Below are 16,466 nucleotides of genomic sequence, written 5' to 3'. Positions count from 1 at the left end.
TAAAATCTTTTCCTTTGTTCAGTCTCTAACAGTTGAAACCAATTAGTAGACCCTTTTTTCTTTTGTGTCAAGTAATGCTTCCTGTGAAGAATTAAGGATAGGCTTAACATTAATTTATTAGTGTTAGAAATCAGAATAATGGTTACCCTTGGGGAATGGTATTGACTAGGAAGGGAACAGGGAGTTTCTCAGCTGCTGGGAATGTTCTGTTTCTCTATTTAGGTGTTCCATCTGTGAAAGATTTATGGGACTTTACAGTTATGATTTGTATATCTTTCCATATGTTTATAAATCCTCAAATTAAAGTTTATTTAAAACAATTCTTAGAAGATAGCCTCAGGAAGCATTCACAGATATTTATAACTTAGTTAAAACAAGGACATGAGCTTGTTTCCAAAAGGGAGTTAGCAGTTTGCTGAGACTACTGGATGCCGAGGGGGAAGAGTAGATAACAATGGAGAGAAAGGGCCAATTTGTCTTCTTTAAGCTTATGTCTGGGGTTCATTCTGCCTTGGTTCTTCTGGGAACAGAGTACAATTCCCCAGTGAGTTACATACTTCTTTTGAGTCTATTCCCATTCTCCTTCAAGGATCTAAGAAAGGTGAGCAGGTTACAGAGCAGATTGGAATGAAAAGTGACTTTTTTGGCTCAGATCCAGAACTGGTAATAGAAGGTGATTCTCTTGGGCATTCAGCTTCAGGAAAGCATGGAGCCAGTATTTCATCTGGAAAGCAAACCATAGATGAGTTCTTCCAGCATGACCTGGCTCCAGTTAGGTGGGAAGAGACCAACAAACTGTAGCCACCTGGATACCAGTTGTATACAGATTTATGTTTATGTGTTGGTGGAGAGAGAGGTGCAGAGCTCAGCTAGGAATCTTTCCACCACACTCTCCTCCAAACCAGTGGATGTCTCTTCATCCCCTCTTCTTCTGTGTGACACACACATGGGGTCCATGCATGTGAGCAGGTGTCCTTCTTCCCCTCCAGCTGGTGAGTCAGCCAGCTCTCTCAGGTCACCATCCAGCTTCTGAGGAATATTTAGACTGAACAGGTGATTTCCGGGTGCAAGCTGGCAAGGCTGGCCTCGTGGAGGAATGCAGATAAAAGTGCTTTGGGAAAACGCTTGTTTGGCCTGCGTGCATTCGCATTCATGTTACTCGTAAACAGTTATATATTCTCAACTGGAGCCCCGTTTGTTTCTTCTGTACTACCTGAGTCCAAATGTGAGGCTAAAGAAATACCAATAAATCCTTCTTGTTGGTGAATTTTTTCTCTTCAAGGACATCAGTATTGATAGCAGTTGCACAAAGGGACCCCGCACCAGCTTTCCCTGGGGGGTCCTGGAGTTCTTCTTTCTTTCTTTTTTTTTAAATTTTTTAAAATGTTTATTTATTTTTGAGAGAGACAGAGACAGAATGCAAGTGGGTTAGGGGCAGAGAGAGAGGGAGACACAGAATCGGAAGCAGGCTCCAAGCTCTGAGCTGTCGGCACAGAGCCCGACGTGGGGCTCAAACTCACGAGCTGTGAGATCATGACCTGAGCCAAAGTCGCACGCTCAACCAACTGGGCCACCCAGGCACCCCCCTTGAGTTCTTATTTCTGTGGAACAAATGAGCTTTATCAACAACGGGCTCACATTCTCCTCATGTCCCTGTTCTCTGTCTCAGTGTCGAAATGGAACCAAATCTCAGCACTGCACGAGTCTGTTTACAGCTATTTTATTACAGTCTGGACCTTGTTAGTTTTCTCAATCCCATGGGCCTCAGAGAAAGATTCTGAGAAAAAAGTCATGTCTCCTAAGAAAGGTCAGAAATTTGAAGTCACATGTAACCGCTGATTTAGTGGTAGTTAAAACATTACCACCCTGCATTTGTAAAGCACTTTGCATTGGCACTTTTATAAGCCTTAGCTGATTTGGTTCATCTAACAGCCCTGTTAGGTAGTAGGCATTATCTCTGTTTTACCGGCTGGGTGACCTATTCAAAGCCACACAGCTGTTCTTATGACTGCCAGTACAGTGTGCCATTTTTCCTATTCCCCTTGTTATTAAAGATATTTTAACATCAGTAATCAAAACAGGAAGCCAGTTGTGACATTTATGTTAAGATCTGGTTATATTACTGGTCTAATGAAGCAAATATTTTGGAAAGACACCCAAGTTAGAGACTGGCCATAGACAGTAGCCTCCTTTCATGGAGCGCCTCTTGCCTGTTGACTGTGGAGGCTGCTCAGAGAGTCTTCAGACTTGTCTGCAGAGCAGGGCAGCCCTGGCTTGCTGAGGTATAGTGAGGGGCTTGAACTTGGAAGCTTTCACTGTTTCCCTAAGCCTCCAGTGTTTCCAGGTTTACTTTTGCAAGCTTATTATTGACTAAATGGCTATATTGATTCTATACAATGAGATGACATAAAATATGGAAACGCTTAATGTTCAATAAGACTATGAGCCAGGCTCTCTTCTAAGAGCTTTGCATACATTAACTCATTTGGTCTTCATAACGACATTTGATTATTCCCACTTTTCACTTGAGAAGGCTGAAACTGAGCAAGTCATTTGCCCAAGGTCACGATGCTAATATATGGAGGAGCTGGGATTGAACCCACTAAAATTCCAGAGTCTGAGCTCCCGGTCACTTCAGTATGATGCCTTAGGCAGGTCTTCTAGGGCAAGCTCTTTTTTTCATTTATATAAAACTCAGATCCTTAGATTTAAGTCCATCCTAGGAGATCATTGGCAAAGGAGTTTTCTAAACATCTCAAATGGGGACCAAGAAAACTTCCTGAAGAGAAAAGAGAGTTGAGGCGTATACCACTTCTAGACCTGACCTCCAGGAAGTTACTCATTGATGGGCGTTCTCCAGCATATTGCTGATTCCCATAACTGTGAAATGAGAGTGGCCCCTTTCCCCTGGAAACTGACAGAGGACTTTGCACTGTAGACTCCAGGAAACTCAGTCTCAGATCAAGGACTCAGCATTCTGTTCTTTGTTTCCTTGAGAGCAGAATGGCATCATTTCAAGTCAAGCAGCCATACGAACATGAGGCTGGGCTACCCACATACAGGTAAACGTTCCAAACAATTTTCAGTGGAGTATGGAGTATAGGTACCAACTCCATAACAGGGCAACTGAGAAGCATAGGTGTTTAACTTAAGATTCCTAGATACCCAGCAATGGGTTTTAGGGGCAGGGGGATGAACTTGCATAATTGTGTGCCACATTTTGGTTACATGTGTATGGTATACTTTTTTCATTGGAGTCTCAAAGGGATCCATGACCCCAAAACATTGAATAACTATGACTATAAGCTATGACATCTCATGAACTTATTTATGTGTAGCGTTTCTGGGACATCAGATGGCAGACTATAAAAGCATTGGTTTTATGAATTTTAGGGATCGTTGTGATCTATGTAATTTTCACTTTACTAATTGTCTTTACATAGATACAGAATTGATTCAAATAGGCCTTTGCATTATGTGTATTTACAGACTGGATTTTTCCATCTACCGCATGGAGACTTCTTCATTGAGCCTGTCAAAAAGCATCCACTGACTGAGGGAGAGTACCACCCACACATCATTTACAGAGGGCAGAGTCAGAGAGCTCCAGAGCAGAAGGAACCAACCTGCGGATTAAAGGGTATTGTGACTTAAATTTCCTTACTGCATTGAGGAGTTTGTCTTGGTTCTATTATTGTTTTATTACATCATGACTTATTCTTACTCAAATCTTTTATCTCCTCCCCACTCTTCTGTTGCCACAAAGTATGTGCCCCTGTAGAATCATTTCACTTCTCCATAGTCTCTTCATATTCTTAATGGGAAGGGGAGAAAGTATCTTCTACATCCTTGCCACATTAATCAATGATACTTACATGATATGCACAATGGTGAATTTTTTTTTTTCTAAGTAGGCTTCACATCCAGGGTGGAGCCCAGTTTGGGGCTTGAACTCATGACCCTGAAATCAACACTTGAGCTGAGATCAAGAGTTGGACCCTTAATTGACTGAGCCACCCAGGTGCCCCTGTTTTTTTTTTTTAAACTTTTTGAATCCTCTAGAGGGAGATAGTTTAAATTAAAGGCAATGATTTCTACTCTTAACAAAGTTATAGTGTGGAATATTACCAAACTGCTTGTCATATCTGCCTTTGGAAGGCAGATTTAAATGTTGATGATGCTGATAATGATGTGTGAAGATAAACTGAAAGATACATCAACAGATATTCATCAGATGATGAACTGAGCTAAGCTTCTTTTGGCTGCCTTTTGTTTGTAGTTCACTGACATGTTTCCTGACCTTTGGACCCTGGAGTGACCTGAACTGGTCCTCTCTGCCTTGTGCTAAACAGTTTCAGGTAGTTTTCAGAGGTAAACTGACCAAGTTATTTACTTGCAATTCCCACATTCTCTTTGATTTGTAGAAGATAATAATCTATGCATAAAGCGCCCCTGGAAATGGGAACATTTTCTTAAGTATTGCATAGTTTCTCCTTTCTTCAGAGGAAAAAAATTATGGGCCGGGGGCCAGTTAACAAAAGGAATCATTAATATTATTTATATGTCTTAAGGATTTGGAAACCATGGACCTCAATGAGAAAATAGATAGTGAAGGAATTAGCGCTGGTGGATTCTGATCATGGTTTGAGAGGACTCAGAACTTGAGCTTTGCAGGCAAGAGAAGGAAAGGACAAGGGCACAAGTAATTTCTCTACAGACTTCACCCAGACCCTGGGATAGATGGTAACTTTCCTGGGAGTTTCTTCTGTAATCTTAGCAGAGCAGAGTATGTAAACAATAAGAAATTTTGAGTCTATAATGTGTTTTTACACGAAAATGGACAGCTGCTTAAATTCTTTAACTTTAGGAAGCCATTCCAACTTTGTCCTTAATTGGAAAACTTACTGTCTAAATCTCCTTCGAGCAAGAACTGGGAGAAGATACTTCTTCTGGATGATCTGATTGATTAAATTACTAATTCAGATAACTTAGTCTCAGTGTGAAATTTTAGGGCTCTGATCTAATCACTTGAAGACTTTCCCAATTCCTATTACACACTGGATGATGGGATAACACTTTGTATGTGTGATTTACTATTTTTTAGATCACTGGGTCATCACTATGGCAGAGAGAGTGATTAGGGCAGTGAGTGAACTTGCCTGGAGAATCACTTCTGTAGCTACAGTTGCTCTGTGAAGTGAGTTAGGCTAATCCTCATCCACCTGCCTTGAACACCTCTCTGTTGAGGTAGAGTTCATTAATAATGAGTTGAGAATGGCACATATTTAGTCATAAAGGCAGAAAGGATAGATAGGAAAAGAGGGGTTTACAAATGTCATGTCCCTGTTAGGTCACGCACAATACCTCAGCTATGGCACTTGTCATATCATTTCGTTATTGTGTTTCCCCACCAACCCTAAGGCTTACCATTACTTTGGAAACTGCTCTGATTAATGCTACTTGGAGAAATATTTGTATTGTGAATTTCTCCACACATATCTTCTAAAAGATATTCTCTTAAACTGGCTTAAAACCTCCCACTGTCAGAACGGAACAGCTCTTTTGGAAGGACCTTTCAGAATGCCTAATGCAGCTCCTTTTTTTCACCAAAGATGCAATGCGATTCAGACAAAGGAGTGAACTTTCTATTTTAAAAAAGCTTTTTTAATACTTACTTATTTCTGAGAGAGCACAGGCAGGGGAGGAACAGTGAGAGAGGGAGACACAGAATCCGAAGCAGGCTTCAGGCTCTGAGCTGTCAGCACAGAGCCCGGCGTGGGGCTCAAACTCACAAACTATGAGATCATGACCTGAGCCGAAGCCAGATGCTTAACCAACTGAGCCACCCAGGTGCTCTGGTGAAGGGAGTGAACATTCAAAGCCATCAAAGCAGTAGGTGTTCTGAAGTTAGCCAAGCTTAGAAGTCAAGGTTCTATTATACCTTGGGCTTTATACTCCCTCATGTTTATTCTTATGTCTTCTTTGAATATATAAATCTTGTTTTATCAACAGTCTTGAAAGCCCCATTGGAGTAGGAATTCCCTTCCCAAACAGTATGTAACGTAGTAGGTGGTGCAAACTAGAAATTTAGTGAATCATTGGAATGAAGTAGTGATTCATAGCCAGATAGATGAGACTAGAGTATACTAGCCTCTTGTCTATATAACATTGATAGAAAGAAAAGAGAAATGTGTATTTTCTAGAAGTTCAGAAGGTGTCAGTTGTTCTGTGAACATCTCCCTTCCTAAGACAACAATATGATTTAATGCCTAAATGACAGCTAGAGAATCAAGAATAATCTAATGTGCTTGTGAATATTCTTAAAATATATATGACATTTGGGTTTTAAAAATCTTGCTTTATTTAAATGTACTTGGTCTTTCTAAACAAGGTAATTGTGGTGTTCTTATGTCACATTACCCTGCCGAGATGATGGAATTAACTGACAGTGGCCATTAGCCAACATTAAGGTACACTTCATACTTAGGTCAGTTGGTGTTTCGAGGTTGAATTACTGTGATTATATCAAGAAAGATCACCTTTACTTGTGTAACGTGTTCTGCCTTTGTAAAGTTCAAGGCAGAAACCCCCTTGGTAGTGAAAAAAAAGATGTACTTTAAAAATGCTCTAGTAGTTCAAGAGAGAAAATGTATCAGTTATTTTCCTCTAAAATGTGTCCCTTTACTTATGTTTATTTCCCATGTAGAAAGGTGTTCAGGAATTTCACAATGGGTCCCTTATCAATATGGTCTAAAAGTTCATTTTACCGACAATGACAAGTTCCTTTATCTGAAGTTTTTTGTCAAGAACATATCACACTGGGACTTGAGTGGGTTTTAGATGGATATCTGGGGGAACTATGGTTTTAGGAGACTGGGGAAGAGGAGAATTAATACTAGTCAGATAGGTCTGATGCTAACGGCTACAGGGTTATCAATGGCAGGAAGAGGTCTAGGCAGGTAAGGTCAGAGTTTGGGATTTGATGCATTAGGTATTCTAGGTTAGAAACATAGGGTCTGGTTCCTGGCATGCATTTTTGTGTTCAAAATTTATTCATTCAACATCTATATATTGAGTATATTCTTTTTTAAATGTTTATTTATTTTGAGAGAGCGCATGAGCATGATCTGAGGAGGGGCAGAGAGAGAGGGAGAGAGAGAATCCCAAGCAGCCTCTGTACTGTCGGTGTGACCTGAGCTGAGGTTGGACGCTTAACTGACTGAGCCACCCAGGTGCCCTGAGTACATTCTTTATGTCTGGTGCTCCCCTAGGTTCTGTGGGTTCATATGTGAATAGGATATAATTCTTGGTCTTCAGAGCTGACAGCCTGGATGTGAGACATGGGTAAGTCGGGATCTGGTCCTAGTTTTATTTTTATAATATCTGGTAAGACCATGAAGGAAAATGGAACCTCAATGCATGAATTGGGATTTTTGTCACTGTACATTATATTTTTGCTAGGACATGTAGCTATAATTCATTCATTTTCCCTATCACTGCATTTCATTATGTGAATGTTCCACCTGATCCTGTCTCCTGTGTGTAGATCTGAACTGCTCCCAGTTGGGGACAATTATATAGGCCAACTAACCTTCAACAAAGCAGGAAAGAGTATCCAATGGAAAAAAAAGACAGTCTTTTCAGCAAATGAAGAGAAAACTGGGCAGTGATATGCAGAAGAATGACACTGGACCACTTTCTTACACCATACACAAAAATAAACTCAAAATGGATGAAAGACCTAAATGTGAAATAAGAAACCATCAAAATCCTACAGGAGAAAACAGGCAGCAACTTCTTTGACCTTGGCTGCAGCAACTTCTTACTAGACATGTCTCTGCAGGCAAGGGAAATAAAAGCAAAAATGAACTACTGGGACCTCATCAATGTAAAAAGCTTCTGCACAGCAAAGGAAACAATCAACAAAACTAAAAGGCAACCAATGAAATGGGAGAATATATTTGAAAATGATCTGTTGTATACAGGGTTAGTATCCAAAATCTATAAAGAACTTACCAAACTCAAAACCCAAACAAATAATCTAGTGAAAAAATGGCAAAAGACATGAATAGACAATTTTCCAAAGAAGACATCCAGTTGGCTAATAGATATTTAAAAAGATGCTCAATATCACTCATCATCAGGGAAATAAAAGTCAAAACCACAACGAGGTACCACCTCACACCTGTCAGGATGGCTAAAATTAACAACTCAGGAAACAAGAAGATACGGCGAGGATATGAAGAAAGGGGAACCCTTTTGCACTGTTGGTGGGAATGCAACCTGGAGCAGCCACTCTGGAAAACAGTATGGAGGTTCCTTAAAAAATTAAAAAGAGAACTACCCTATGACCCAGCAATTGCATTTCTAGGGATTTACCCAAGGGATACGAAAATACTGATTCAAAGGGGGCACATGCTCCCTAATGTTTATAGCAGCACTATCAACAATAGCCAAATTATGGAAAGAGCCCAAATGACCATCAACTGATGAATGGATAAAGAAGATGTGGTATATACTTACATTGAACTGGATAACATTTGACTCTGCAGTTGTGCAAAACTCATGTGCTTTTTGATCTCAGAAGCTTTCTTTAAGGATAACAGGATGGAGGGTCTCTGTGACTAAGTCAATCCCTACAATGTGGTATATATATACAATGGAATACTATTTGTCGTCAAAAAGAATGAAATCTTGCCATTTGCAACAACGTGGATGGAACTAGAGTGTATTATGCTAAGCAAAATAAGTCAGAGAAAGACAAATATCATATGATTTCACTCATAGGTGGAATTTAAGAACCACAACAGATGAACATAGGAGAAGGGAAGGAAAAATAAGATAAAAACAGAGAAGGAGGCAAACCATAAGAGACTCTTAAATATAGAGAACAAACAGGGTTGCTGCAGGGTGGAGGGGGAGGGCGGAGTGATGAGCTAAATGTGTGATGGGAATTAAGGAGGGCACTTGTAGGGATGAGCACTGGGTGTCATACCGAAGTGATGAATCTCTGAGTTCTACTCCAGAAGCCAATAGTACACTGTATGTTAACTAATTTGAATTTAAATAAATAAAAATTTAAAAACAAGACTGTTCTTATACATGTTTCTTAGGATTCAAGTCCTTATCAAAGATAGTGGAATGACTATCTCATAGTCTGTATACATCTGACTTTACCAGATGATGCAAACTTGTTTTCCAAAGTTGATATTCAAGCATGGTAAATGAGAGTTCCCACTGTTCCATGTTCTGTCCAATACTTGCTATTCTCACTTTTATATTTGGCTGGTCTGGTGGATATGAAGTGGCATTTCTCTATGCTTAGTGTTGAACTTAACAAACATATTTGTTATGAAGTTGGACCCCAAATCTATGGCTTGTGGCTATAGATTCTCCATAGTTTTCTCTCCTGTCCCAGAGTTCAAGCCTGGAGAACCAAGTTTAAGTTTGCTTACTAGTTTCTTTGTTTTCTGGTTCAGTTTTTCATTTATTCTCTAATCTGACTTTTAAAAAAAAATGTTTATTTATTTTAAGAGAGAGGGAGAGAGAGGGCTCAAGTGCATGCATAGGGGTGGGGACAGAGAGAGAGGCATGGGGGGTGGTGGGGACCAGAGAGAGGAGAGAGAGAGAGAGAAAGAGAGAGAGAGAGAGAGAGAGAGAGAGCAGGCTTCATGGTGTCAGCACAGAGCCCAATGGCAGGCTCTATCTCATAAACCGGGAGATCAAGACCTGAGCGGAAACCAAGAGTCAGACACTTAACCAACTGAGCCATCCAGGCATCCCTCTAATCTGACTTTTAAACTTACCATTGTTCCCCAGAGCAAAAGTAGGGAGCAGCAGATGCCCCAGCTGGCTGTGTGCATCAGAGTTCAGCCAGAGAAGCAGAACCAGTAAGAAATATACATTAGGAGATTTATTGCAAGAAAGTGGTTACCACAATAGCGGGGGCTGGCAAGGCAAATCCAAAATCCATGGGCAGACCGTGAGGAAGGGCAGGCTGCAAGTCTCAGGCTTAGGCTGAAGCAGTTGTCCAAGGCAGAATTTCTTCTGGGAAGTCTCAGCTCTGCTCTTAGGATCTTTCAGCTGATTAAATCAGACCTACAGATTATCAAGAATAATTCTCTTTACTTTGACTTTATTAATGGACTTTAATTTACACCTATGAAACACCTCTCACAGCAACGTCCAGAGTAATGTTTGAATAATGGGGACTGCAGCCTAGCCAAATTGACACATAAAAAAAGATAATCACAGTGCATCTTTCGCTTTTCTCTCTGAATTTCTACTTACTTGTATTTGTTTTTCTTTTTTCTACTTTTGGCCTCTGAGGATTTCTTCCCTCTTTTTTAATGCTAGTTAGGGGACTTAATACTGGGAGAGTTTTTTAGGGTATCTGGTCTACCATATTGCAAGAAATCAGTCTTGAGTAGATTTCTTATTGAGGTCATTTGGAAATTTTTGAGTTGCCTTTTATTTTTTTAATTATCATTATTATTTTTAATGTTTATTTTTGAGAGAGAGAGAGAGAGAGAGAGAGAGAGAGAGGGTGTGAGCGAGGGAGGGGCTGAGAGAGAGATACACACAGAACCTGAGGCAGGATTCAGGCTCTGAATTGTCAGCACAGAGCCTGATGCAGGACTCGAACTCAAGAACCGCGAGATCATGACCTGAACCAAAGTCAGACGCTTAACCAACTGAGCCACCAAGGTGTTCTTTGTTTTTTTGTTTTTTTGGTTTTTTTTTTGAGTTGCCTTTTAAATGGTATGCACAGACATTATTAAATACTAACAAATATTATAAATGTTATAACATTAACAAAAATCTCATTAGAATAATTAGCATAGGTTCTTTAATATATGGCTTTTATGATCTCGAGGTATGACCCTTCTATCTCTACTTTCTTGAGGGTTTTTATCAAGAAAGGATGCTGTGTTTTGTCAAATGCTTTCTCTGCATCTATTGAGAGGATCATATGGTTCTTGTCCTTTCTTTTATTGATGTGATGAATCACATTGATTGTTTTGTGGATATTGAACCAGTCCTGCATCCCAAGTATAAATTCCACTTGGTTATGGTGAATATTTTTTTAATGTATTGTTGGATCTGGTTGGCTAAAACCTTGTTGAGGATTTTTGCATCCACGTTCATCAGGAAAATGGGTCTGTAGTTCTCCTTTTTAGTGGCGTCTTTGTCTGGTTTTGGAATCAAGGTAATGCTGGCTTCATGGAAAGAGTTTGGAAGTTTTCCTTCCATTTCTAATTTTTGGACAGCTTCAGGAGAAGAGGTGTTAACTCTTCCTTAAATGTTTGGTAGTATTCCCCTGGAAAGCCATCTGGCCCTGGACTCTTGTTTTTTGGGAGATGTTTGATTATTAATTCAATTTCTTTACTCGTTATGGGTCTGTTCAAATTTTCTATTTCTTCCATTTCAGTTTTGGTAGTTTATATGTTTATAGGAATTTGTCCATTTCTTCCAGATTTCCCATTTTATTGGCATACAATTGCTCATAATATTCTCTTCTTATTGTTTTTATTTCTGCTATGTTGGTTGTGATCTCTCCTCTTTAATTCTTGATTTTATTTGGGTCCTTTCCTTTTTCTTTTTGATAAAACTGGCTAGTGGTTTATCACTTTTGTTAATTCTTTCAAAGAACCAGCTTCTGGTTTCATTGATCTGTTTTACTGTGTTTTTGGTTTCGATAGCATTGATTTCTGCTTTAATCTTTATTATTTCCTGTCTTCTGTTGGTTTTGGGTTTTATTTGCTGTTCTTTTATCCTCAATGGGGAAAAACTGAGAGCTTTCCCCAAAGGTCAGGAAAAGACAGGGATGTCCACTCTCACCACTGTTGTTCAACATAATATTGGAAGTCTTAGCCTTAGCCATCAGACAACACAAAGAAAAAAAAGTCATCCAAATCAGCCAGGAGGAGGTCAAACTTTCACACTTCGCAGATGACATGATACTCTATATGGAAAACCCAAAAAATTCTGCCAAAAACTGCTAGAATTGACCCATGAATTCAGCAAAGTTGCAGGATATAAAATCAATGCACAAAAATCGGTTGCATTCCTATACACCAACAATGAAGCACAGAAAGAGAAATCGAGGTATCGATCCCATTTACAATTGCACCAAAAACCCTAAAATGCCTAGGAATAAATCTAACCAAAGAGGTGAAAAATCTATATACTGAAAACTATAGAGAGCTTATGAAAGAAATTGAAGAAGACACAACAAAATGGAAAAATATTTCATGCTCCTGGATAGGAAGAACAAATATTGTTAAAATGTCAATACTACCCAAAGCAATCTACATATTCAATGCAATCCCTATCAAAATAACACGAGCATTCTTCACAGAGCTAGAACAAACAATCTTAAAATTTGTATGGAACCAGAAAAGACCCAGAATAGCCAAAGCAATCTTGAAAAAGAAAACCAAATCCCAGACTTCATCACAATCCCAGACTTCAAGCTGTATTACAAAGCTGTAATCATCAAGAAAGTATGGTACTGGCACAAACAGACACTCAGATCAGTGGAACAGGATAGAGAACCCAGAATTGGACCCACAAACATATGGCCAACTAATCTTTGACAAAGCAGGAAAGAATATGCAATGGAATAAAGATAGTCTCTTCAGCAAGTGGTGCTGGGAAAACTGGACAGCGACATGCAGAAAAATGAACCTGGACCACTTTCTTACACCACAACACAAAAATAAACTCAAAATGGATGAAAGACCTAAATGTAAGACAGGAAGCCATCAAAATCCTCGAGGAGAAAGCAGGAAAAAACCTCTTTGACCTTGGCCGCAGCAACTTCTTACTCAACATGTCTCAGGAGGCAAGAGAAACAAAAGCAAAAATGAACTATTGGGACCATAGGTTCCCACTTTCCAAACAGGAAACTGCTCATTTTACCTCCTTCAGGATGCTGTGTGCCAAACGCATGCTGTCAGAGTGGCCAGGACAGCACTGAAGTACAGGTAAAATTTAGAAGGGCACAGAAGTCTGGGGAGTGCATCTGAGACCGGGAAGGGGATTTGGATCAATATGAGCAGAGAATCAGTTTCGACCGAAAGATGAATCTGTTGTAGGGCACAAAGTCTCAGTCCTGAAGACATGCTATTTGAGATGTTAGCTGTTAAGCTCTATTGCACTTCCCAAAACTCTTTAGAGATATGTACAAGGTACATCCCGGCTTTGCCCTTGGCCCTTCCTGTGCTTCCACATACCTTTGGTGGGGTCAAGAGGTGGCTTATCCTATCCTGACCAACATTCTGGCTTCCCTCTGCTGCCTGCAGAGACCTGAGAAAGCTGTCTGATCCTTTCATCCTGCTCTGGTCTGTTCATCATTGGAGCCATCAATGGCTCTAACAGCATATTGATGGCGTCCCTAAAAAAATGAATGACTTGACCTCCAGCTTCAGAGCCCTGTGTGGCAGACACACTCCTGGTGTGGTTTTTCTTCTTTTATTCATGTCTTCAGTCAACCCACATGGCCAAGTCCTATCATTTCCACCTCCTAAATAGATTCCTAAATTGTCTGCCTTTCCCCAGTGCATTACTGTGCTGCAGCATCATAACTTCACTGGCATAATAGCAGAGCCTCCTGACTAGTCTCTCTGCCCTTGAACTCTCCTATTAGAAGTTAGAGGAAGTATTCTTTTTTAATGTTTTATTTTATTTATTTGAGAGAGAAACAGAGAATCCAAAGCAGACTCTGCACCAACAGCACAGAGCCCAATATGGGGCTTGAACTCCCAAACCATGAGATCATGACCTGAGTTGAAGTGGGACGCTTAACCAACTGAGCCAGCCAGGCACCCCAGAGAAGTTATTTCTAAAGTATAAATCAGGTCATCTCTCTCTCATGCTGAAAGCCTGTCAACGTCTTCCTGCAGTGTAAAGACCCGGCTCTTTAGTCTGTTTCAGGAGTGCCTTTTCTGTGCAACTCCTGCCTCTTCCTCCTGTTTTGTCTCTTATCACTGCAGATATAGCCTGTGACATTCTGAACTAGTTTTTATTACTCAAATAACCCTTGCTTTTCATTGCCTCTAGCCCTTGCGCTTAGGTTCCTTCTGCCTGAAACTTGTTTTCCCCAACAGCTTTACCGAGTTACTTCTGTTCATCTTTAGGACTCATGCATGGCTTCCTTCAGAAGACCTTCTTGTCTCAATCTGCGTTAGATGCCTCTCCTATGACTTTAACACCAGCTACCTCACCTATTTTAGGCTTTATAAGATGATGAGTATCTGTCTGTATCCTTTGTAGTCTATACTGTAAACTCAGCGAGGACAAGAATCACATCTGCTTATTCACAGGCGTGTGTCCACGATCTGACAGAGTTCCCTATAGGGTAGGAACTCAGAAACAATGAAAGCGTAAGTTTTGAGCTTACTGACCATCTATGATGAATTTGGCGGCTTATTAAATACTTATATTCCCCTATGGAACCAGTTTAACCTCTGAGTTTAACCACTTTCCTGAAGAAAGTTAGCATGTACTCTGATGCCTGGTTGCTGAAAGGAGTGTGCATGAGACAATATGGCAGCGGTTGGGACTCTTGGCCTGAAGTTGTAGCTGAAAGTGAATACTTCAAATTTTTATTTTAGAAAAAAGAAGAGGATGGATGAATGAATAGATGGATGGATGCATAAGAGAAAGCAAGTGACATTCATTTACTCAACAAGCTCCTACTCTGTTCTAGGAACTGGGGATTCAGTGGTGAGGAGGATACTGACCCAGGCAGGAATGTGGCGATGGAGGTCTGAGAGAGCCTAAAGCAGGCAGGAGAGGTGTGCTCCCTAGGCAGAGGTAAAGAAGAGCGAATATCTTGGAGATGAGAGGGCCGAGTCAGTCACTAGTGCCCCGAGTACTGGCCTCTGCGCCAAGGACACATGGATTTTCGGCTTCCTGTAGAGAGTTTGGGAGGACAGTTCTCAGCCGGTCTGTGAGGCAAATTTCTGGCCTCCTTTCAGACTCGTTTCAAAAGTTGCCTCCTTGTGAGGTCCCCTTCCCCTACATGCTCAGCCCTAGGAGGACTGATGTGTCCCTTTCCTGAGCTCACTCTGCATTTTGAAGTATAGACTTCTACCTTCCTGCCTCCCCATCTCCTTCTCTTTCCCTGTCTCCTAGATGTTCCTTCAGATGGGCTCACTTCAGAGCTCTTGCATTCACTGTTCCCTCATGCTGGATGCCCCCCCACCCCCCACCCCCATTTCTTCATGGCTTCTTCTCTTCCGCTGCTCAAGTCTCTGCTCAGATTCACCCAGAGAAGCCTTCTTGGACCACTGTCAAAGATAGCTGTTCTTCTGTCACTTTGTAAACCATTTATCCTGCTTTCTGTCTTTTCACAGCACTTGTCATCACCTGATGTTCTTTATCTGTGTATCAGTTAATTGTCTGTCTTCCCCCAACTAGAATATAGGCTCCGTGAGGGCAAACACTTCCTCACTTTTGTTCTCTGCTGAATCCCCACTGCCCGGGACAGAGCCTGCCATAGTGAGCATCTAGAAAATGTTGAGTGAATGAGTAAATCAATAAATGAATCATAGCTTCATTAGTGATTATCCCATTGAACTTGTATTCTGTTTCCACCACTAGGCTCGTCTTTGTATTCCAAGTACCAAGGATACTTGTGTCCTAAATGTCAAGCCTAGTATCTGATGCCTAATAGTTGTTTCTGGATAAATATTTGTCCATTGAGCAAGTGAATGATATGTCCTTGCAGCGGGGTCCTGCAGGTGTCAGCAGACACTGATCTTACCAAGGGTGGGGGTCCAAGCATTCCAGGGGTACTCTGAGTCACTGGACAGCAGTTCATGTTAACTACGTATTTGTCCCACAGCTTGATTCATGTTGGTGTTTGGGAAAACAAGCATTCACACCCCCACATAATCCTGGTTTTCTGTGCAGCAGCTGGAAGTCTCATAAATAACCACGAAATTGTTTCTCTGTGGGGAAGGAAGTTTACTTGTTAGACTTGAAATAAAATATTTTAGCAAATTGTGAATACATTTTATGCTCCAAATCTCCTCTAAAGGCAGAGAAGTGGATCCCTAGGGTGCTTTCTGGGCCAATAAGCCAAAGATTAGAAAGTTCCAGAGTTTGATTTACATTAGGTTGTGTGTCATTGGTTGACCTTCCTTCCTTCAGGAAATATTAATTTGATGCTTTCTGTGGGCCAGATACTAACTTAAACAGCTCTGAACATGCCAAATTGGACTCTGCCCTCATGGACTTACAAGATTGTAGGAGAAGAATTTAACAAAAATTATAAAAATAGTACATATGAGCATTGTGACAAATGCTGTGAGTGTATAGAAGAGGAACCCAATATGATCATAAGGGTTGGGGAAAGTCTATCTGAGAGAAGCCATAAACTGCATATAAATTCTTAGGGAGCCATTTTCCCCAAGATCATTTCTACAGAACATCTAGCATTTGAGGAATGGTGCCTG

The 16,466-nt window shown here is 40.6% G+C and overlaps 1 protein-coding gene across 1 annotated transcript in view; it reads left to right on the top strand.

Moving 5' to 3' along the window:
* The window catches only part of ADAMTS12 (ADAM metallopeptidase with thrombospondin type 1 motif 12), a 326,954-nt gene that overhangs the window by 118,131 nt on the left and 192,357 nt on the right, over positions 1-16,466 (top strand). Inside the window, exon 3 of the mRNA XM_025924368.2 lies at positions 3,490-3,640. Coding sequence (XP_025780153.1) covers positions 3,490-3,640 — 151 coding nt within the window. The remainder of the gene's footprint in view (positions 1-3,489; positions 3,641-16,466) is intronic.

The sequence above is a fragment of the Puma concolor genome, chromosome A1, assembly GCF_028749965.1.
Source record: "Puma concolor isolate L17-30 chromosome A1, mPumCon1.1.hap2, whole genome shotgun sequence".
In the NCBI taxonomy this organism is placed as follows: Eukaryota; Metazoa; Chordata; class Mammalia; order Carnivora; family Felidae; genus Puma; species Puma concolor.
The sequence above is the reverse complement of the archived record's forward strand: the minus strand, read 5'-3'. Positions and strand labels throughout refer to the sequence as shown.